Source organism: Ipomoea nil, unplaced genomic scaffold, assembly GCF_001879475.1.
Source record: "Ipomoea nil cultivar Tokyo-kokei standard unplaced genomic scaffold, Asagao_1.1 scaffold1421, whole genome shotgun sequence".
Classification (NCBI taxonomy): domain Eukaryota; kingdom Viridiplantae; phylum Streptophyta; class Magnoliopsida; order Solanales; family Convolvulaceae; genus Ipomoea; species Ipomoea nil.
Genome location: NW_017617849.1, coordinates 7,426,218 through 7,449,028, shown reverse-complemented (window position 1 = coordinate 7,449,028; position 22,811 = coordinate 7,426,218). Strand labels below are relative to the sequence as shown.

The 22,811-nt window shown below is 35.8% G+C and overlaps 5 protein-coding genes across 7 annotated transcripts; 3 read left to right on the top strand and 2 right to left on the bottom strand.

The window, feature by feature from the left end:
- Nucleotides 1–268: 268 nt before the first annotated feature.
- On the bottom strand, nt 269–1,073 carry LOC109188424. The gene is made up of 2 exons (XM_019339090.1): nt 751–1,073; nt 269–649 (listed from the first exon to the last, which is right to left on the bottom strand). The coding sequence occupies exons 1-2, from the start codon at nt 909–911 to the stop codon at nt 514–516; spliced, it is 297 nt and encodes a 98-aa protein (XP_019194635.1). The 5' UTR covers nt 912–1,073; the 3' UTR covers nt 269–513.
- A 527-nt stretch (nt 1,074–1,600) lies between these two features.
- Nucleotides 1,601–3,734, top strand: LOC109187259 (peroxiredoxin Q, chloroplastic-like). The gene is made up of 4 exons (XM_019337425.1): nt 1,601–1,993; nt 2,110–2,247; nt 3,085–3,174; nt 3,302–3,734. Exons 1-4 carry the CDS (start codon nt 1,625–1,627, stop codon nt 3,518–3,520), a joined length of 816 nt encoding a protein of 271 aa, XP_019192970.1. The 5' UTR covers nt 1,601–1,624; the 3' UTR covers nt 3,521–3,734.
- A 740-nt stretch (nt 3,735–4,474) lies between these two features.
- On the top strand, nt 4,475–5,047 carry LOC109187442. Its single transcript, XM_019337629.1, has one exon. The coding sequence runs from the start codon at nt 4,475–4,477 to the stop codon at nt 5,045–5,047; it is 573 nt and encodes a 190-aa protein (XP_019193174.1).
- Nucleotides 5,048–10,216: 5,169 nt separating this feature from the next.
- LOC109187277 (21 kDa protein) lies at nt 10,217–11,019 on the top strand. Its single transcript, XM_019337452.1, has one exon. The coding sequence runs from the start codon at nt 10,370–10,372 to the stop codon at nt 10,961–10,963; it is 594 nt and encodes a 197-aa protein (XP_019192997.1). The 5' UTR covers nt 10,217–10,369; the 3' UTR covers nt 10,964–11,019.
- A 3,531-nt stretch (nt 11,020–14,550) lies between these two features.
- On the bottom strand, nt 14,551–21,825 carry LOC109188388 (3-oxoacyl-[acyl-carrier-protein] synthase II, chloroplastic-like). Of its 3 annotated transcripts, none has more exons than XM_019339039.1 (16): nt 21,812–21,825; nt 20,476–20,720; nt 20,325–20,442; nt 19,273–19,478; nt 18,997–19,200; nt 17,895–18,005; nt 17,705–17,800; nt 17,517–17,562; nt 17,356–17,435; nt 16,990–17,058; nt 16,789–16,873; nt 16,466–16,620; nt 16,266–16,346; nt 15,441–15,500; nt 15,102–15,261; nt 14,551–15,015 (listed from the first exon to the last, which is right to left on the bottom strand). In XM_019339039.1, the coding sequence occupies exons 2-15, from the start codon at nt 20,644–20,646 to the stop codon at nt 15,145–15,147; spliced, it is 1,599 nt and encodes a 532-aa protein (XP_019194584.1). In that variant the 5' UTR covers nt 20,647–20,720; nt 21,812–21,825; the 3' UTR covers nt 14,551–15,015; nt 15,102–15,144. The 3 variants fall into 3 exon arrangements, with proteins under 3 accessions (XP_019194584.1, XP_019194583.1, XP_019194585.1); XM_019339038.1 differs by lacking the exon at nt 21,812–21,825 and adding an exon at nt 20,779–21,102 and having other exon boundaries at nt 20,476–20,712; XM_019339040.1 differs by lacking the exon at nt 21,812–21,825 and adding an exon at nt 20,779–21,101 and having other exon boundaries at nt 19,273–19,475; nt 20,476–20,712.
- Between the last annotated feature and the right edge of the window lie 986 nt (nt 21,826–22,811).

The window sequence follows — 22,811 nt, the reverse complement described above, 5'->3', positions numbered from 1 at the left end:
TATAGAACAGAAGAGCTGAATGCGTCAAGAAGGCTAGAGCTGCACAACCTGGCATGAACAGCATCATTGTTCTTGGTATTCAAATAGAACGAAAGTCATTCAGTTATGTAAAATAGTAAGATTGAAGATAACAGCAGTATCGTCCCACTCTTAAGCAGAGTGCCGACTATACTGGACTCCTTTGAATGGTTTTACATAAATGTACCAGAACAAATTAAATCACAAGGCATGTAAAAGAAAAGAAATTTTCAATAAGTTAATCCCCAACTGCTATAGAAGAAATATGTTCTATTCATGCTGAAATGATGACGTTGCAGTGACACAAATGTAACCCAAATTGTCAGCAGTATAAAAAGGAATACTAAATGCTAGTCCAAATGGAAAAAGATTTTAATATCGAAAACGGCTAATCCAGAATTAGCAATACAATTGTTCCAAAGAACAGTTTGAATCCTTAAATTCATCAAAACACTTGTAAATTCTGCAGTGATATGGGAACTGGGAACTGTGAAGTCAATCCTTCTTGATCTGCTTGAGTAGTTTGCAAGCCCAGTTGCGGACACGCTTCTTCAACGTGTAACCAACGAATATTCCGGCAACAAAGCAAACGGCACAAAGCTTTGAGCACGTCCACGCCGATATCATTTGCCTGTACTAAATGATTTTGCAGTTTTACCATAAGCATTTCCGGATAATCACCACAAAGCTCAATAACAATAAAAAATGAAGCAAAAATGGAGCAATCTTAACCTGGGAGGTCGAGTGATCAAGAGCTGAGAGTGATCGGCGGATGAAGAAGCAGAGGCAGAGGAGTTGTGCTTTGATTTTTCAAAAAAAGACGAGATTGCGCTTAAGCTGGCCTTTGGATCCTGTGAAACGGCATCGCGGAATGTTTTTTGTAATCCCTCCATAGATGCAGCGAAGTCTATGGAGAAATTTTGTGATTCGCAGTTGAGGTCTGAAATTCCGAGCTATCCCTTCAGGTTAGGGTTTTAGAATTGCTTTGTGAATTGGAAGGGACGAAGGGTTTTGCCGTTTTCCTGTTTTCATTTCCAGGAAGTGAGTTACCTATAACTACTTACCGTTTTCTGTTTCAAAAAAAAAAAAAAAAAAAAAAAAAAAAAAAAAAAAAACTATCTACCATTTTCTCTTTTGTTAAATTACAAATCCGGTCCCAACTTTTTTATTTTTTCTTCTCAAAAAATAGAATTCAACTCCAAAAGCTCCACATTCTGACCTACTGAATATTTGGGAGAAGGTAATCATAGTAACTCAATGACTCAACAGATTAGGCTAAATGTCGATTCGCAAGAGATATTTGTCTATTTTTTGACGGCACAATTCCTCACTATCGCGTTCAAATTTTAAATATTGATCTCTTCTACAAATACTGGCTACTGAACTAAAGCTAAATCCGCAAATATTGAGACCAAAATTATACGGGCGGTCAAAATTCCAGGTTTAAAAGGCACAATTCTGTTTAATTGAGTTAGACCCTTTTGATAAATTTACATCTAATTATATTTTCACTGTGGACTGTGGTTAAACCAATATATGCCTTACATTATATTCTGGGAAGTTTTTGACCTTACAGTCCAGATATGGGGACAACAAACCTCCACACATGCAAGTAAAGTTGCCTCTTATGCAAAACTGTTATCCCAGTGTAGATTTCTTCCCTCATCAACATCACAAAACCAAAATTGTGAATTGGATTAGAATCTGGGACAGACAGATCTGTCAGAATTCACATTTCACTGCTTTTTTCATCTCTTCATTTCCAGAAATGGCTTCCCTCTCTCTTTCTGCTAAGCTCACTACTCTTCCTTATCTCCTCCACACCCAGTCCCCCAAAACCCCTCTGTCTCACAACCTTAGCATTATCTCCAAATCCTCAGAATCGCAGTTCTATGGCCTCAAACTCCACCGCTCATCCTCCCCTTCACTGCCTTCTTCTTCTTCTTCAACGCCAAGAAGTTTCATTTTTGCAAAGGTGCATTCTTTTTCCTTAAAATTGCTTCTTTTCGCTTGATTTATTAGCTATTTTGGTGGTCTGATGGCGTTTGGTTTCCGGGCTCTTTTTGGGTGTGTTTGGTTTTCAATTCGCAGGTGAACAAAGGCTCTGCGCCGCCGGCGTTTACATTGAAAGATCAAGATGGGAGAAATGTGAGCCTGTCCAAGTTCAAAGGCAAGCCTGTGGTGGTCTATTTCTACCCTGCTGATGAAACTCCTGGCTGCACCAAACAGGTATTGTATTGTATTGTAATCTGCATTTCATCTCTCTAAGTGATAATTTGTGGTCAGAAATTGATTATAGCTTGGAATAATTGGTAGCATTTTCTGTTTTCCATTCTCCTTAGAGTGTGTACTAGGTAAAACCTGAGAATCACAAGGCAGTAATCAGCTTAGATTGCAGATAACTGATTGACTCAAACCAAAAAGGTGAATAGGCTACTCCCACCTGGAGTGGAACTTATAAGTTTGTGGTTACCAAGTAGTTGCACATGAGAAACATTCTTAGGAAATGGTAACATTGTCATGGCTTTAAAGCCTTATTGAAAAGGGGGTGATGAGAATTAGGATTGTCAAGGAAGGCAAGAGTATAAATATTGTTGATCATTGGCTCAAACCAAAAAAACTAATAGACAACTTTGTGTTCTATAAGCGGGCTGCTTGTGCGCAGTAAGCAAAGGTCTAGCCTATGTGTCCATCTGAGTTACCATGATTTACATCCTCCCAGATGCTTTGTCGCCTGTTGGGCCGAGGTGTGGGGCCCTTCGGGTTGGGGATTTAACTTTTTCGGGAACAAGAAAACAAATAGACAGCTCTCGCAATGAGTCAAACTTGAAACCTTGTAATTACCGAATCAACTGTCTTACCAACTTAAGAGATGTGCTTTTGTAAGTCCATATCAATGTAGATACTGCTTAGAACAACTGGACAAGAGAGTGCTGCCTGCTGTAGAATGATAAACTGATTGAGTTAATATCATATCAGCAGGAGGACATTATATTGATCTGAGTAGCAATGAAGTCTTGTATGTAAGTACTGACCAATCTGTTTATATTGATCACACTATCACAGGCCTGTGCCTTCAGGGACTCTTACGAGAAATTCAAGAAAGCAGGAGCTGAAGTTGTCGGGATTAGCGGGGATGATACATCATCCCACAAGGTATTTTATTTCTTCCAACATACTGCACCAGTATCTATATCCATATCCCGGGCCTCGGGGGTCGTTTTTAAAATTTATTTTGGATCGGAGATCAAGCACTAATGTAGCTGCTGCATATATAATGCAGGCCTTTGCCAAGAAATATAGACTTCCATTTACACTGCTAAGTGATGAAGGGGACAAGGTGAGGAAAGAGTGGGGAGTCCCCTCAGATCTTTTTGGTGCATTGCCTGGAAGACAGACCTATGTTCTTGACAAGAATGGAGTCGTCCAACTCATCTATAACAATCAGTTCCAGCCCGAAAAGCATATTGATGAGACTTTGAAGCTCCTTCAAAGTCTTTAATCATACCTCCAAATTCTTTCTTATGTTCTTTCTGTATGAGATAGAATATCTTATCTCTCCCTAATTATGTATGTATCTGCCAACACTAATCAAGTGTTCTTGAGTTCTCGAGATTAGTCTAATACTGCCTTACCGGAAATACTATTCCATAATGAATCTATACTGCAAACTAAACATGCTATTAGTCTCTCATATGATCTGTTTTGGTTCTTAATTTATTGGTGATAAGTTTTTCCTGATGTAGCGGTTTTAATGAACACAGGGTGTTTGGTAAATAGCTGTTAGCTGATAGCTAATTATATGCAAAATGAAGTTTTCAAAAACTTATTGAAAAAACTGTTTTGAGTAGGTTTTTGCATTTTAGGGTTTTGGAACAATAAGCTATTACAAAAAAGACTAATTAATTATACACTTATATTGAATGTTTAACCAAGTCAAACAGCTAATAATGGTCAAATAAGCTAACATATTATCAAAAAGTATCCCAATAACATAAGGGTTGAGTATGCTAAAATCGTCAATTTTCCATGTAAATGATGATTATATTCAGATTCTTGAACATGTTTTGGGGCCTTTTGGACAAATCCTCCAACCTTACGCTATTTGGGCTGGGCTGCTCTAGTCTGGGCCGACATAAACAGATCCATGACAAGCATCATAGCCCAATAGCCACTATAACGGTCCCACGTTTCCACATTTAACGAGACAAGCAATCAGAGAGTTGCACGTGTCACCAAGTTAACAGGCGAAATCCCCGGGTATATGTAGTAGAGGAATTTAGGATCTACCTTGGATGTTTTAGTATCTTCCATGCTGGATTCCCGGCATCTCTGTCAGATGCTTTTCCCCATTTCCAATCCCACGGCTCAGATTTCGTCTCTCCCACTCACACCCTTTCAGTATATAATGGGGAGCCAGAGAAACCCGATAGCCACTCTCCGGGGAAGATAAATAATGAATACGTTAGATTCTCCGGTTGAAGCTCTAGCTTTCAACTATCTCAGATTCGATAAATTATGGACGTGGTGGGTATCTGTCCTCGCCGCCGCCGCCGGCTTTTGGAGGATCAAAGTCCCTTCTTTATCTCCGCCGTCAAAACCAAGCTCGGAGCCATGCCAAGCAGCCGCCGCGAGGAGGCCAGCTTCCAGTGAGCCGCCGTCAACGGCTCCTAGAACTACTGTAACGCCGTTTTCCGCGTCGGAAGGAGTAGATGGCTCGACGAAGGGGAAGTTCGCCGCGTATTTTGACTGCGATGATGAGCTGGCCGGCGGTAACGACGCTGAGAGTAACGGTAACGGCGGCGGTGGGGGTGAAGTGTTGGTGAAGGACTGGTACGGGTGTTGGGAGAGGGTAATGGAAACGAGAATGGGAGAAATGGGGTGGTACCGTTACCAGGATATAACGGTGATTGACGGTAACGTCGTTAGGTTATGGGAAGGTGGTGGTAGACGGAGGAGCACCGCCGCAGTGGTGGGTGTAGCTTGCGTTGTCACTACATGGCAGTCAAGCATCGGACGCCATTATTAGGAATGTTTAAATGACGACTTTAGCTGGTATTATCAATATAAAAAAAAAAAATGTAGAAACTTTGGGCTATATCTTGTACACATTTTTTTTTTTAAATGATTAAATCAGAAGAAAAACAGTCCACGAGATGATGAGACGGGCCTCCCAAACAACAATGTGAAAAATAGGATTCGCAGATCGCTTAACAATAAGAATGGACATAACTCGAGCTACAGTAGTGAAGATGCTGAATATATGCAACAAAATGTATTATGGTTACATAACAGACAAATGTTGATATCAATAACTTTCAAAATCATTTTCAATTCCGGCCTATACAATTTATTATTACGCCAAAATATATGTTCTATCTTGGAACATTATAAATAAGTATCATAATTACTTTTGCTAGGTAGTAGCTTATGATCAACTAACACCATAAATTTAATCTCAATATTTAAGATATATATACCAAAAAATGGTAATCAATCTTTATCAATTAATGCATATATCAAATATATGTTATCATCAATCAAATATCTTGTGATCGAATAATATAATTGTGGCTAAATGAAAAGTCACAAGTTCGAATTTCAGTGTCACGTACGTTTCCTCATGCATTCTTAAATGATTTTGTGTGGCAATGTAAAACGATGTCCAATTCTCTTAGGTGTAATTTTGAATCTAAATCCATTTCAATTGCTGTCGGCGTGAGAGAAGAATACAAAGTTAACTATAAATAAAGCATGGGAGTTTTCAATAACATATGAAAAAGGGAAAAAAACAAAGATCATAGATGCATCAATCCATTCATTAATTAATGCTAATTGTAATGTTTAAGGGACCACGGGATGGGAACGTTGTAGTGATGTTTTAGATCCTTAATGGTCACACAAGCTAAGCGGAAGGGCACGTTACCCTCTTCCCTTCCACCAACTCCGATATATTATTCGTCTAGAGTATTTTTCGTGTGTTATTTTTAAGTTGTTATTGTCACATTATATGCTTTGTCAGATGGAACGTATAATATGACATGACAATAATGATATTACATTATATACATAATCTGCTAATAACAATTTAAAAACAACGTATAATAGAGTGTTAACGAAAATTACTCTACCCGCCATTACAACACATGCATGCATGCCAGAGTTCTAAAAAAAAAAATCATGAATTAATTTGTTATGGAAAACTATCCAAGAGATCGAGTTGAGCATGAGGGAGAGATCTAAAAATTATATTTTCAAAAAAAAATTCAAAAGACTTTATTTTTTCTCGCAAAAATAAGTCATATTTTCAATTCCTTTGTATATATAGAAGGCGTATTTTTCGTTAATTTCATTTTCTTTTGAAAACCCAAGAAACTCAAAAAATGACTTCCAGAAATCATTTTCTAAATTAGACATATATAGCCTAATTTGAAGAATAAGGTTGGGAGCCGAAACAGATGCCCAGCTAAGTGAGTGGGCATGATTCTAATACTATAAGGTGAATTCACTACATAAGGTCTTTCTTATATGATTAACATACTAGTACACAGAAATAGAATTTATATAGTATATACTTTCAAATAGTGATTGTGAACTTTTCTCGTCATCTAAGAAAAATGTTGCAGAATGAAAATTCGATCCTTTACTTATACTTCGGTTGGATATTCTAAATGAAGGTATACCATGTAAATATTTTGTATTTTTAATATTGCGTTGTGGACCCAAAATTTTAGAAATATAACAAAATTGGTAGAACTCATTTAATGATGTAGGTATAATGCGTCTGATTTTTTATTTTTTTTTCATGCTAAATTTTCAATTGTTGTTTTCGAACCAAAGAAATATCGTTTGGGCAGGACAGCTCATCGTTGTTTGTTTTTGAATTTTGAGTCCAAAATTTTGTGGGGAATTAATTAATGTTGTGCTGCCCCATTTTATCTACCTTAAAACCAGCATTATATTACATCTCTGAATAAAGTGATTAAGTATGTGAAACATAATTCTCGTATCAAAATATCACAAGTTTGATTCTTATAATTATTTTATCTATCAAGTTCGAAACACAAGATTCTTTTAGTGCAGTTTACTTTATGTGTCGGATAATAAATTTTTCAAGTGTGATTTATCTCTCTTGTTTGATCAAAAGCAAGATTTACCCAATGTGTCGGGTAGTAACTTGACCTTCTTAATTGTCAACATTAAATTAAAGACATTTATATTCTAGCTACCTTTCTTTAAGTTGATCAATATACAATCCTTAACATATACTACCCTCATTGTAATTAACATAATTAATTAAGTACATATATAGTTGAAGTAAGATCGTTTTCACTAATGTTGAAAATACAAGAAAAAGGGTCCTAGCAGCACTTATAGTATAGGGACATCTTATTTTATTTGTGCTGCTAATAGTTGACTATAGGGACAACTATTGTTTTTTTAATTAGCTATATTGACACGTTAGGTGGTAGTACATACAACATTGTCCAATATAATGTACATAAAATATGTGGTAAAATATATCGGGTGAGTTTATTATCCGGATAATTGTTAGCATTATTGTCTATATTATTATTTTGACAAAAAACTAGTCAAAATAGGAATCAAGAATCCAACTGCTAAAAATAAATTTCAAACCCTCCTATCATTTGTATTGTTTTATCACATGAAATGAACTAAGTCTTTGTTTCTAAAAAAAAAAATGGTCCATACTACTACTTATTATTATTATATTACAATTAATTATTTAAAAAAAAAATGAGTCACTTTTTAGAAATTGTTCTCTGGACAATTTTTTTTAGTTTCTAAATGGATCGGACCTAAGGAAAAGTTCGGGATCCAACATCCTCCAATACATTGATTGAGTGTTGCAATGTTGCCTTCTAATAGTGTATCTTATCAGTTTAGGGTTGGGACTGAAAAATTTTCAACAAATTCTCTATTTTTTAAAATAAGAAATTAAAAATAGGCGTGTTTTTACCTGTATATATATATATATATATATATATATATATATATATATATATTCTCCAATTGAAAAATATAAAAATTAAAAATTAAAAATTAAAACGCAGGCATATATAAGATATTTTGGATGACAGAGTACATTATTAATGGTGGAGAAGAGGGGGCCATGGCAGCACCTGCAACTCTGCAAGGATGCACATGCCATGCCTTGAAGCACTAGTCACCATTATTTTTGCTTACTCATAAATTTTACTTTAATTTCACCAACAAGTTTAATGGGGTTTGCAAACTGAAATAATGTGAAATTAAAGTTGGTTGTGGCTGGCAAGGCAAGCTAAGATAAGTTTTAATTTGCCAATTATATCGATCGATCTTGTAATTAATCTAGTGGCACGAAGTGATTCTCTCAAATAAAAAAGTTAAATGTCCAATTTTTAATAAGAACAACATTGACTCTTTATACTTTAATAAGTTGAAAAAATAATTATGAACATAACTTAATAGAATCGGTAATACCCAAAAAGATAAGCTTTAGTTTGGAATATCATCACTATTATATTCCACAAGAGCTCAGAAGGTCAGGAATTTCTACAATAATTCAACAAAATGGGACCGTACCCTCACTGCCACCCTCTGAGTATTTTAATTTTATTTATTTATTTTGATTGGAAAAAAAATGCTGCGTATCATGAAACATATATATATATATATATATATATATATATATATATATATATATATATATATCTTCAATTATACGTCCTATGATGGTGAGCATAATGTAAAAATGCTGTTGCCCATTCACAATATAATGTTTGGTGGGGATTTAGTTGTGTATTGACCAAAAGATATGATGCAAATCAAAGCCACTGTTAGATAGTGAAACCACAGACATGCTTGCCTAATAATCTGCCTAACTTCCTTATTCTAACAATTTTTTTTTTTTTAAATACTAATATATATATCTACCAAAGATTATATTATAGGTAAATCATAACTTTTTTTTTTTTCAATAACTCAAATTTTTTAACTTCACCAAATTATATTTAGACTCCAAAAGCTTACACTCAAATTTTTTGTTTAATTAACATGGAACCAATGTACACATACATGTGTGTGATGTGTCTTAGAACCCCTAAAATGTGAGGTATTCAGGGATGAAATCAGTCTAAATTAATAATTGCTACTAATATATATATATATATATATAAAGAGCGCTCGTATGTGGTCATGTCATTAGGTGTGGCGGTGTGGTCGTATCTGTGTCGTTGAATCAGTTTAATCTAAAGACAGTGGTAATTCTGAGGATTTTTGCACGTTTTGGTAAGTGAGAGTGTTATGGTAATTACAGTGACCATTTATAGCGAGTGAGTTTCATAATACACCAACAGTGTAATAAAACACACAATAATGTGATTTTCCCTATTCCGATGCTTTATGATTACACCTAACAACACCTCTATGACTAGTTAAGCTACCCATGCTGCCGCTGGTGAGAATTGAACTTTTTATTTTTGAAAATGGTTAGAATTGAAATTTCCTGTCACTTATGATTTACTCATCAAGTCATCATTCATAATTTACTCATCCACGTACCATCTTATCAGTCTGGCGTATCAATTAGCATGCATTTATATATGGATAGAATTAATTAGGATGGAGGGATTGGCTAGGGGTGGTGCCAGCAGGCCATCACGTACCTGCGGTGCATTTACTTACATACCCACCCTTTGAATTATCCTCTGCTTCACTTTCCAAGTTTCCATCAATAATATTTGTCTTCTGCTAAGATATTATATATTACTCCCTCCCCAACAAACTTCATTATATATGCATCGCAATCATATATAGCTCCGTTGATAGCTATACAACATTGTCATATCATTTTCCTAATCCCACACGTAATTAACACCTTAACTATGATGTTTTAATCACTGTATGTGGATTATACATATACTGTTGCATATATATGTTTCATACCTTAAGTAGTGTTGGACAGAACAGAACAGAATTGTTGAGCATATAACCATTAATGTGCAATCCAATTATCAGTTTAAACTTTTAGTTGAGATGAAACACATGCTTCAATTTGGTATCAGAGACCGAAAATTTTACCAGACCCCTAAATCCTGTTATCTTTACTTTTTGCCATTATTTTCTAACATATACTATAATATAAATATATTGAGGACGGGTAGATCGCCATAATATTAATACTCGACAATATTCACCAAACCTCTATAAAAGAGGTCAGCAGCTAACTGCCCTTTTTATTTCTCTTTTTTGTCTCTCACTCTTTCTTGCTCTCCTATTAGCTATCACTCTCATTATCGGTTTTAGCAGAAATCTTTGGTCGGAAAGGCATATTTGAAGGCTCAGAGTGATGGGTTTAAGTTTAAGGTTTTGTCTCCTTGTTCAAGCCCTGGTCTTGTGCTGCACATTAGTCGCCGGAGAAAGACGGCCGCGCCACGTTTCGACGTCGTCGCCGGCGGGGGATCTGGTCCGGAAGTCGTGCGTGAACGCCAGCTTCCCGGGCATCTGCTACCGGACCCTGTCGGAGTACTCCGGCGGCGCTATGAGGACGCCGCGGGACCTGGCGCAGGCGGCGGTGGGCGTGAGCCTCCACCGCGCGGGGAAGACGTCGGTGTTCCTGCGGCGGCTGAAGGCCCGGAGCCGGCGGGAGAAGGCGGCGGTGAGCGACTGCGTGGAGCAAATGGGGGACACGGTGGACGAGCTGAGCCGCAGCGTGGCGGAGCTGAAACACCTCCGGCGAGGGATCGCATTCGAGTGGCAGATGAGCAACGTGGAGACGTGGGTCAGCGCGGCGTTGACCAACGAGGACACGTGCCTCGACGGGTTTAAGGAAGTTGAAGTGACCGTACGGTCGGACGTTAAACGCCGAATCCGGAACGTCGCTAGGGTTACCAGTAACGCCCTTTACCTTATCAACCAACTTGACACCTCCAGACACAAATAAATAAAACTTCCTTGCTTTTCCATTAATCAATTAATTAATTTTTACTTTTAATATAATTTCCTGCCTTCTATTAGTAATAAACTATAAAATATATATATCTGTCTGTAATACATATATATGTATGTATGTATAGTTTATATTTTTATATACACACACAGAGAGATCTGAGTGTGTATGTAATGTTTCAGGCTTGTGTACGTACTTATTGTGTTTTATTATGTGTCGGTGGATTTGGGAATTTGAGTCCCAATCTTTTACCTTGTAGAAAACAACTCGGAATTTGAACTGCTATTGAAAAATTAGATCTAAATTTTGATATATTGAGCATATTTTGTGTCAATTATATTGTACGTAATTGTCCCCCTTTATTACTTCTCAAAATGCATGATATGATAGAAGTGATATTTTAATTTATATAACCCAATAGTTTGGGGCAATTGATATCAAATTATTACTGGGGGTTTGATTGAAGGGAATTTAAATTCCATTCTCACTTAATTCTTACATAATTTCAAAGGCCACAAAATTCCCTTGTTTGGTTGAAAGGAATTGCAATTTCATGGAATTGCAATTCCCCCATTTTCATGGAATTAAAATCTCATGTCCTCTCTGAGATTTTAGAAAGAAAAAAAGACAGTGATAAGTCAAAATTACTCCTTCCTTTTTTTAACATAAAATTAATGTCTGACAATAGCAATGGACATTTTGAACTTTATACTACTTAATTTCCTTTCAATTTCCATGTATATCAAACATTGGAATTGAAATTCCCAGTAATTCTATTCCTTTAAACCAAACACTGAAATTTAAATTCCCACTTTATTCCCAATAATTCATCTCCCATGAAATTGCAATTCTTTTTCTACGTAATTCCCCATCTCCAACCAAACGCCCTGTTATGTGTGACTTTCTTTAAGCAAGAGTCAAACTCTTAGGTATGATTTAGATTATTTTTTAAAATAATAAGCGCACTATACTCGAGATCTTGTAATTCAGAAAAATGAACTTTGTAAAATATCTCATGTTCAATTCTTGATTTCAGTATTTTAAAAGTTGATGATTGAATGGGACGGTTGAGAGGTTAGTGATTAACGAATATTTAGCATAAAGAAATGAAAAAGGTTAGTGGATTCTAAATGAAAAAAGAATGGCCCCATTTTGATTTTAAGGTGCCCAATATAATTTAGTTGTATTTTTTTTATCACGAGCTGATCACTATTCGAATATGTGTATGGAATAAACTTGAATCCTATTAATAATTCACATAAGAGATAAATTGTATTAGGAAAGTTTGCTTCCAGAGAGTGTTAACAATAATAGAACTCGTAACATTTTAGTACTAGAATTATGTTTCATTCACTCGGATATCATTTTCAGGATTAAAATATAGGGTTAAAAAGTCCAGCTGCAATTTGTTTTGCCTGTTGAAGGGTATAGGAGTATAGGACCACGCATATTAATGATATATGGGAGAGTCCTTTTCCTTGGATTTGAAGATAGGAAACGCATCATTTTGGTTAGCGGTTACGGACAAGCTTTACTGTGTCGGCTTTGTGGAAAGCCAAAAAGAGATTTTATTTTGTGCGGTGCCAAAAAGTTGCGCTGTGCACGTTCCGTTCGTAAAGCGAAGTCACTAATAAGTGCTTAATTGCGTAGATTTTGAATGTGTTTGTGAAGATAAATGCATACAAAAAACAGTTAAATTCTCTTCTCGTATGAAAAAATCAAACTGACAAGCACTTTGTTCCTTAATTAGATTGACACGGTACGAACAAAAATTAGTCTGAATATGGTATGAGCTTAAAAGTGACTTCTATAATTAAGATCTGCTCAAGACACCGACCAAAAACAAAAAACAACAGTTGAACAATGGGTAGCTTTTTTTACATTTCACATGAAAACCCAATTAGGAAATAATCACGTGCTAGAAACCTACACTCTCTGTATAGGAGTGCAAGGGCGTTTGCTTCAATGGAGGAGAGAGAAAGAGAAAGAACATGGCATGGCTAATAGTGTAATACAAGGCAAATGACAGCAAACCTGCAAGCAATCAAAACCCCAAGGGGATAAGTTTCTACCTTTCCTTTTTGATACATTAGGAGGTAAATTGCGAATAGTCTGTCAGTATCTAAATTTTTACCCCTAATTTTCACTGAGATTCCAATCCTTATAAAAATATAGAGTAATTAGCCGAACTGATTAAGCTAGTATTATGGAACAATTTCTATCTTCATTACTATAAGACTAATCTAGAATCGTGAGACTAATCTATCGTTTGAATTGCATGACTAATTTAAATGTTACTGATGCGGTAAATACGTCGGGGTATATGAATAAGTATGTGAATTCGGATTTAGCTCGTAGGATTATATAAGTGGTTGAGCTTGAGAAAGGTGACAATGGATCAGAAAGTCCCAAGCTAATTATGGTTAGGTTGAAATGTCCAAAAGTCCCCCTCCAACAATAAATGTGGTATTTATAGAGATCAAGAAGGGAAAACATGTCGAGGAGTCGACATGTCCGCCACGTGTTGTACATCTTCTTTCCAAACCAATGTGGGACAAAGTCCACTATTTCCCTTCATTTCCCAACTCAAATGGGTCTACTTTGAGTAGGGGTGGGAATAGGCCAAGCCCCTTGTAGGGGCCTATGTCCCGGCCTAATTAAAGCCTAGTTAGGCCTAGCTCGTTTAGTAAAAAGGCTAGGCTTGAGTCTATTTTAAAGCCTATTAAACTAAACAGGCCAGGCCTATATATACCAGGCTCGGCCTTTAGGCCTACAGGCCTGGCCTATATATATATATATATATATATATATATATATATATATATATATATATATATATGCCTAATATTTGTATATTTACAATATAACCCCAAGTATATATTATTTAGATATACTAAAGTTTTGTATACTTATGTAATTATGTATTAGTTTTGTATTAGACACATTTCTTATATTATTTAGATATACTAAAATTTTTAAAAAGTCTTAACATGTATGCTTTAATAGGCTAAGGTAGAACATACTTTGAAGCATTTTTAATGACTTAAATATTAAACAAGCTTTTTAAAAGGCTTTAGGCCAGGCTAATTGCAGGCTCAGGCTTGAGCCTAACAAAAAGCCTACATACAGGCTCAGGCTTTAGATTTTTGTAATAGGCCCAGGCCTAATTTTCCAAAACTCGACTCGGGTTATTTCCACCCCTAATGTCTTTGAGAATCAATATCTCATTCAGCCATTATCCATTTTGAGCGTACAATATATCAATCTCTTCGTCTCACTACAAAGAACCCGAATCCACTTTGACCCGACCCACTGATAATTGTACCACAAAATAGCCACTTAATATGTCATTTCATGCCATTTTAAGCTAATTTTTCCAACATAGGCTAAATATAAGAGGGAAAACTGTACTCTTGGGTACAGGCAAGGGAAATCTCGAGTTCACATGCTCTTTTTTGCCTGTAGACTGCAAGAAGATGAGCTGGACACAGGAGCATTCTAGTATTGCAGACTCATATTAGACTACCAATTTTAACCATTATACATATTGAGAGAAAGGAAAAAAAAAAAAAAAAAGTAAATTGGGCAATACAAATCATTCAGATATCAACTGAAATCTGCAAACTACAAATGGAGAGTAAATTTGCTTACAAGCCCTATTTGTACCATCTTCCAAGAAAGTAAAGAATGTACTCTTGGCGTTAGTCTACTATAGACTATAGTCATATGCTAGCAGGCTAAAAAGACATTAATCCAAAATCCACAAGAGAAACAGATTGGTCTACCAACTACCAAGAAGAAAAGTTTTCCCTACCAATTCCCCGCTACAAAGGGCACACTACTTAATCAAGCTCTAAAAATCATACAGAAGAAACACAGGTTTTGCTAGGGGCGAGTAGAATAAGAAAAACAAAAAAGCATACGGCATAGGAGAGCCGTCTGGTTCGTTGAGGAGACAACAATAGCTTTCAAAAAAGGCAGCATGTTTTAGGAACTTCACAGTGATCTGGAATCCAGACTGATGTATGAAATTCGTTTGCTTTAACCTATTCACAAGATAGAAGATATCATTTTGACTGGTACGAACAATTTCATCGAATATATATATATCAGAATGGGCATGTCTGCATACCATTGGGGCCGACCATAGTAGACAGGCCAGTCTTTTCATGCATCTACTTGTATGGAGCAAATAATATCGATGAATTGTGGCCACCAAATCCAAATGAATTCGATAATGCTACTTTGATGTCAACTCTTTCCTTTTTGGGGCCAACAAGGAACTTTAAATCCTGTTTTTTTTATGCATAGACACCATTAGAGTGTACTCAAAAATTAGTAGTGTAATAGAAATGATCAGTTCTCACTCAATCAAGAGAACCAAGACACGGGTTTATGTAACCAGAAATAAGCTGTCATTAGTTAGCTCAAATGTAAAAACATATAGTTACAAGGAGCAGAAGATTCGTACCACACCATCACTTGGGTTTTCAAGATTAATATTTGGATGTACCCATCCAGTCCGAATTGCCTGCAGAACGATTGTAATTTGTCAATATGCAAGTCCAGTGTGTGTGCTTTGCAATGAGTTCAGTGAGAACCAAGAAAAAACAAAGATTATTGAAATTATGTCCAGCCATAAATAAAAATTAGCACAGAATTCTATTCGAAAACATTTGTCTCGAGGCCATCTATGGACTCAAGCATTTGGACCTGGTAAGTGGTAACTAAGAGCTAAGACAGGACAGAACCATATGTCTGTCAGTTCATCTGATCCTTTATCGACCCAGCTAATCAGCTATAGATGCTTAACTCTAAACTAAGGATAAAATCCATTTAATTCTTGACAATAATTTCTTGCCAGTTATGATTCTCATTAGATTATTAGCTACCCGGTTCATGCTATAGAGGTAAATGTTTAGTTGTGTGAAACCAGAATCTCTCTTTTTACTCTTGGTGAATAATCAAATAGATTCTAAAACATGCCAAAAGCTTAACAAAATTTCTTGTCTCTGTCTGGGATCATCAAATGATATTCATGCTTAAAAGACGATTTCTACTTCCTCAGACTAATCAAAGGATTGCCTGCTTCCTTTTAGAGAAAGTTTATATCAACATTGTTTCTTTTATTTAAAAAGATGCACGTGGTCATCAGGAAAGAGAAAAGGTACTACATGTGTAAACAAACAAACAAACAAACAAACAGCCGAATCCAGGGTGACAACATGAAAATGGAAAGCAAGTATTAGGTACCTCCGTACCTAGGGAATTATGAGAGATCGAGTAGAAAAGTTACCTGAACAGTTGCTACAGCCTCCACACCACCAGCTGCTCCTAGAAGGTGACCAATCATAGATTTTGTTGAGTTCACTCGTAACTGCAAATATTGAATAGCAATTTGTAAATAAACATATATACATAGTGAAAGCTATAAACATTCATGGATTGGCAAAAAGTTACAACTTGGACCAGAAATGTAATGCCCAACTAAGTTACCTCCGGATTCTGGCCAAAACAATGAACAAGTGCTTGGTACTCCTTGAGATCCCCAGCTGGTGTCGATGTTGCGTGTGCATTTATATAGTTCACATCTTCCCTAGATACCCCGGACTGAGCTAAGGCCTTCTCTATACATAGGATAACACCGGTGCCTGCTTGTATAAAATGGCAAATTCAAGTATGTGTCAAATCTGTAGCTAAATTGGACTTAAGACAATCAAGCTACAAGGCATACACTTCAACTAAAATAACACAAATAATAGGACTGCCGTTTAAGGGTTTCTTATATTGAAGTATATATCCAGCTGTATAACCATTACCTTCGGGATGAGGCTCTGTCATGTGATAAGCATCGCAAGTGAAGCTTCCACCCAGGAATTCAGCATATATATTCGCACCTCTTCTCTGCTCATCCAAACAACGAAATTAAAGCACACCTCAAAAAACTAACCAGTCAAAGGTATTCTAATGATTTTTGAGTTGCAAAGAAAATGAAAATGGAAATGAATCTTTAAGTTTACCTTGGCATGCTCGAGCTCTTCCAGGAGTAAAACCCCAGCTCCTTCCCCCATGACAAATCCGTCACGACCCTGTATAAAATATGTAAGTAATTATTTTAACCTAAAATATTGCCAAATAATGGAAAATTAAGTTTTTGGTTGCACTACTTCATTTGAAGTTGTAGGCACTAAAAACCAGGGCATTCTCAAGAACAAAGTAACATGTCATGCATCCTGAGTTCGATTCCAAGATATGACAACCATTTCTTTAATAACCATGTCTATGGTCCTCTTAACCTATGCGGCTATGAATGAACTTTTCTCTTTTCAAAAGATAAAACTTAAACAAAAGCATGAGAATAAAAACAGAGGTATCAACAACATTACACTGTCCCATGGTCGTGAAGCTTTAGTAGGATCTTTGTTTCTCTGAGAAAGTGCCCTGCAAGCTACAAACCCACCCAAACCTGCAACAAGAAATGAAACGGGAACTGAAACAAGCACAGGGATCTAAACAAATTGAAAACTGAGAGACAAAGATATAATACCAATTGGTATAATAGCCGCATCAGATCCACCACAAAGCATCACATCCTGCAATACTCAAAAACATTTCCACATCATATTCTCTGTAAGATATTTAATTTGGAATAACAATATTGCTTCTAGAGCATTAATACAATCAAAGAATCACAATTCCAAAAGCTCTTTAGAATGTAAGACAAAAGATACTTACAGCTTCACCTCTAATGATGTGGTTGGCGGCACTCAATATACAAAAGTTGCTCGTAGCACATGCAGTCGAAATTGAATAATTTGGCCCCATCCAACCCTGCAGTTCAATTTGCAAACAAACAATTTGAAGGGTGCACATGGGTTCATATTATGGCACTGATAAATACTAAGAAATATCTAGAGTAACTAACCAGATCCATTGCAAGTATGGCAGAACCCATGTTAGTAGTAGCAAAAGGTACACAAAAAGGATTCATCTTCTTGTATGAAATCCTCAAAGCCTCTATTGCATCATTGAAAACCTGTCACATTGAAAAAATAATAATACTGTAATTAATAAAATCTTTTCGTGTATGTCAGATTGTTGCAGTTTTACCATGTCTTTAAGGAATACCCACCTAAGTAACCCTACCTCAAAAATTGGAAATGGTTAGATCAAGAATTTTGCATACCTTAGCTAAAGTACAAGAAAGTTTAGTGGGTGTTTGGTTCACATTTGGGAACCAAATACTTAGTAATTGCAATAGGTTTTTAGTAAAAGTAGCTTATCCATTTGGTATAAAAATTGGAACCAGAATCAATAATAATTTTAACTTTTTTGTACTTTAGAAACTCTTCTAACAAATTTCATTTTCTCTCTTTTCATCCAATTCCCATTTCGTCTTTTTTTTAAATCCTCATGGTCGCCATTAGGGTTCTATATTTGCTGCTGTTTTTTATACTTTCTCTCTCTTCAACCCATTTCAGATTTCTTTAGTTGCGGTTGGCAATTAGAAGTCACAATTCAGCATTCACAGTCGGTTTCTTCAAAATTCTTCATCAGGAGATGGTGCAGAGGTTCCGATTTCTTCAGATCTCATAAAAATATTTCATATTTCTTCATCTACAATTTTATTCAGATTCCTTATGCTACTGTTTGGTCTAGTAGATGATTCTTTTTCATCAAATTTATTCAGATTCAAAGTCATTAGTCATATGAAGTCACCATTGTTGACGTCTAATTTGTAAAGATGACATGAAGTTGCCGTTGTTGACAGCAAAGATAAGGGAAGGAAAAGGGGAACAGCAATTGAGGGTTTTTTTTTTCCCTTCTTTTTCTCTATTATTTTTCATTCTGGTGCAAAAGTGGTCTTTAGGTAAGGAAAGGAATCTATCATTCCATACGGATTTAAATCCTATTGCAGTGCAAATAAAAATAGACAAACAAACAACACTATCGGAACCAAATCCAATAGTAGGGTTAGAAACCCCTAAACCAAACGCCTCCTTAATGCAAAGAAATTAAGGGATTACCTTCATCCCACCCATAGCAGAGCCAATCAGAACTCCACATTTCTTTTTATCCATTGCATCCATCAAATCATTATTAATTCCGCCATCAGCCAATGCCTTCTTCCCAGCAGTCAACATGTAAAGCATAAACTTGTCCATTCTTTTTGAAAGTTTTGGTGCAATCCAACCATCAGTCGAGAAGGACTTGATCTCTCCAGCAATTCTCTGCATTCAATACTCATCATTAAAACCTGAAGAACATGCCTTTTATAAGAAGGGTCAAAGAACAGGACATACTGTTGGAAACTGGGAACAATCAAAAGTCTCTATGTCACTTATGCCACTAACGCCTTCAAGAAGGTTTTCATAATACACATCGGGTTCATGACCAACTGGTGTTGCAACACCCATCCCAGTCACAACTACTCGCCTTTCCTTGGTAGATGGTTTCTTCTTAGTTGCAACTTCCATGGCAGGTTGCACAACAGCTGCCATTACTTCTGCTAGATCATGTGTGAACTGAAAAGTCAGCATTATACTTGCCACATAAAGATTTAATGAGAAACATTTATCATTAATTGGTAACAATACGCTTCAATTACAGGAAGCAGGTAACATGAAACCATTTGGAAAGATATCTAGATGTTGAAAATTTCATTTATTATTTAGCCTAAAAGCACAAGTTTCTATACAAGGTAGAAGAATAACCCAAAGTGAACCGGACACCTAAAAAAGAATACCCAAGCTTTGAATGCTCACATAGTCACATGTAATTCTAAATCAATTGGCTTCCTGTATACTATCACAGCCATCCCTGACCTGTATGGATTCATGATAAGGTACAGAAAGTAGATGAAAAAGTAAAGACTTACAAACCCTGTGTCAATTGAAATTTGTCAAACCTCAACAACCTAGGGGTATATAATAGATAGTATTAATGGTTACCATTGAGAGAGAGAGAACGTAGGAGGAAAGTGTAGAAAGATTGAGTAGCAAGCCATTCCAAAAATACTAGTGAATTAAATTTTAGACCAACTGCACAGCTTCCTTACCATGCAGGCATACAAGAAAGATGCACCTATACTTTCATTAGAAATAGATGCAAATTCAATTCAAATGTACCTATTCTTCTTCCATTAGAAATGGAGAGGACAAACAATCAACCTAATATAATGGATACACATCCAATTCAAATGCACAAGGCTTAAATTAAACAAAATCCTGATTATGCTGCATCAATCAACAACAAATACACCATTCTTTTACTTGAAATCTGAGATCGAAGTACAGTTTTAACTCTCAATAAACCAGCCCAAGTAACTCAATTACACACATAACATTCCCCTTACCAGAGTGAGTAACGGCGCTAGATTTACTGCGCCTCCTGCAAGGAACAGCATTCCCTGATCCGGAGAGCGAAGAGAAGCCATTATCAACAAATCCAGAATCGGAAGAAGAGAGCCCAATGGGAGTCCAGGCATCAGCCGAAACCCTCCCGGTACTTCTCCTGATACTGCCACAACTACTACTCCGACAAGCAGCTGAGCCCCATCCACTCTCAGGCTTGGAGGAAATCGAAGAACACTCAAAAAGCACCTTCTCATTCTCCTTCCCGCAACCAACTCTCATGCATGCTGACATCAACCACGACGACATCGCCGACGACCCCATTCTCCTTCCAATTCCCAATCTATACACTTCCTATCTCCAAACTCAGCTCTCTATACCTATCTATCTCTCTCTCTCTCTCTCTCTCTCTCTCTCTCTATATATATATATATATATATATATATATATATATATATATATATATATATACCAATAGTCTGTATATACAAATTGGTTCAGGAGAGCAAAGCAACTTGGTAAGGAGGAAGAAGAAGAAGGGGTGAGCTGTGGGGCTGTGGGTTGAGCGGTTAAGGAGAAGAGAACAGTGTGCGTTGTATGTATATGTATATGTAATGAATGAATCTGAGAGTGAGCGGTGAGAGAATCGAAGTGGTGTCGTTTTTCTGGATCTCTGTGCTCAAACTTCCTCGCTCCTCTCTCTCTCAGACGCCAACTTATTCACGGAGTATTTTTGCTTTTTTCTATACGTTTTTTTTTTATGACCGGAAACTCACCACCGCCGTTACCTGGCCAGGGACGGAGTTACGTTTATTTACACCGTATTTTTTATCAAAAGTTTATAGGTATCAGTGTATTTTTAGTCTTTCTTTTTTAACAATATATCTTTGATTCTAATATTATTATGATATGACTATTTTTTTGTACTCAGTCAACTAAATCGTTTAAATGACGTTAAATATAATGACATTTTGGTCTATTTAATTCTAAGTGTTATTTTTTTTCTTTTTTGTCGTAAATTTATATGTGTTATTCAACTTTTAGTCATTTTTCAAATCATATCCGTTGGTCATATCATTATTGTGACATGATCGTTTTTTGTCCTTTGTCAACAAATATGTTTAAATGACATTAAAAAACGTTAAACGGTTTTGTTGATGTCATTTAAGGTAGGATGAGGATGAGAGCTGCAAATTGGGATCAATCTTAGGGTTTAAATTCATTTATTCATACTCAAATATACTCTTAAACTTTTTAAATTTCGACACGTCTTAAACGGAGGGTGACCGGCGTGATGAATTTTGACACTAAACAATAGTTGTGGATTGAAATTGATACTAAAACAATAATCGTTGATGCAAATTGGTATGAATTAAACTTGTGAACTAAAATTGTCATTTTACTAATACTCATGACTAAATTTGGTATTTGTTCTTACTAAAAACCAATTATATATAAGTTTATTCTTTCTTGCAAAAATTGTTACAACAACAACAACAATACAATTGAAAATATAGCCAGCGCCCAATCAAAAGTAAGTTGTTGAATAGTAAGAAGTTAGGCATTCAAGTACACTATTTTTTGGTGGGTGACGACAACAACCCACAATTATTATTTTTTATTATTCCTTTTAGGAATAAGGGTCATATAATTAGGTCCAAAATGATCTATTTACTTTAAACTATACTGACGTGATGCAATCGTTATGCCATGGAACCGTGTTCACCATTCATGGTGAACACGGTTCCAACGGTGTTAGTACATCGTTATCTTTTTTTTTTCTTAATTAATTGCGTGACTTTTCTTCTTTATTTTCACATTTCGCGGTTTCACTTTAATTTGAGGTTAGCAATGATTTCGGATATTCATTATGAATTCATGCCTGCACATTCACTTTGGAACCATGCCTACACATTCCCGTTCGAAATCACGGACATTAATAAATTATGAATCCATGCCTGCACATTCACTTTGGAACCATGCCTACACATTCACTTTGGAACCATGAGATTATGAATTTTCTGTTATAAGATTATGAAATTTCTGTTATGAGATTATGAATTTTCTGTTATGAAATTATGAATTTTCTGTTATGAGATTATGAATCTACATTACATTCATAATCTCATAACATAAAATTCATAATTTAATAAATATTTTACTTTTATGCGATTATGAATTGTCTATTATGAGATTATGAATTTACATTACATTCATAATCTCATAACAGAAAATTCATAATTTGATCAAACGCGCGTCGTTAACTCCACATCCGCGATTTTTATTTTTTATTTTTTTAACGTAAAAACGACGTCGTTTGGACTTGTGTTCACCATTCACGGTGAACACGTTTCCAGGGTATAATTTGCGGACGTGATGGTTATAGATTATAAAAATAATTAATTAATATATATATATATATATATATATATATATATATATATATATATATAAACTAAAACTAAAACTGCCGAAACGATTACGAATCG

Bases quoted from the DNA above. Each gene is read 5' to 3' on its own strand.
- LOC109188424 (XM_019339090.1), bottom strand. From the start codon at position 911: ATGGAGGGATTACAAAAAACATTCCGCGATGCCGTTTCACAGGATCCA. The intron at 650-750 runs GTTAAGATTGCT...CATTTAGTACAG, and splicing joins TTGATCACTCGACCTCCCAG to GCAAATGATATCGGCGTGGA.
- LOC109187259 (XM_019337425.1), top strand. From the start codon at position 1,625: ATGCAAGTAAAGTTGCCTCTTATGCAAAACTGTTATCCCAGTGTAGAT. The intron at 1,994-2,109 runs GTGCATTCTTTT...TTCAATTCGCAG, and splicing joins GAAGTTTCATTTTTGCAAAG to GTGAACAAAGGCTCTGCGCC. The intron at 2,248-3,084 runs GTATTGTATTGT...ACACTATCACAG, and splicing joins CTCCTGGCTGCACCAAACAG to GCCTGTGCCTTCAGGGACTC.
- LOC109187442 (XM_019337629.1), top strand. From the start codon at position 4,475: ATGAATACGTTAGATTCTCCGGTTGAAGCTCTAGCTTTCAACTATCTC.
- LOC109187277 (XM_019337452.1), top strand. From the start codon at position 10,370: ATGGGTTTAAGTTTAAGGTTTTGTCTCCTTGTTCAAGCCCTGGTCTTG.
- LOC109188388 (XM_019339039.1), bottom strand. From the start codon at position 20,646: ATGGGGTCGTCGGCGATGTCGTCGTGGTTGATGTCAGCATGCATGAGA. The intron at 20,443-20,475 runs ACCGGGAGGGTT...GCCTGGACTCCC, and splicing joins GTGGCAGTATCAGGAGAAGT to ATTGGGCTCTCTTCTTCCGA. The intron at 16,621-16,788 runs GTAATGGTTATA...TTATACAAGCAG, and splicing joins GACAGAGCCTCATCCCGAAG to GCACCGGTGTTATCCTATGT.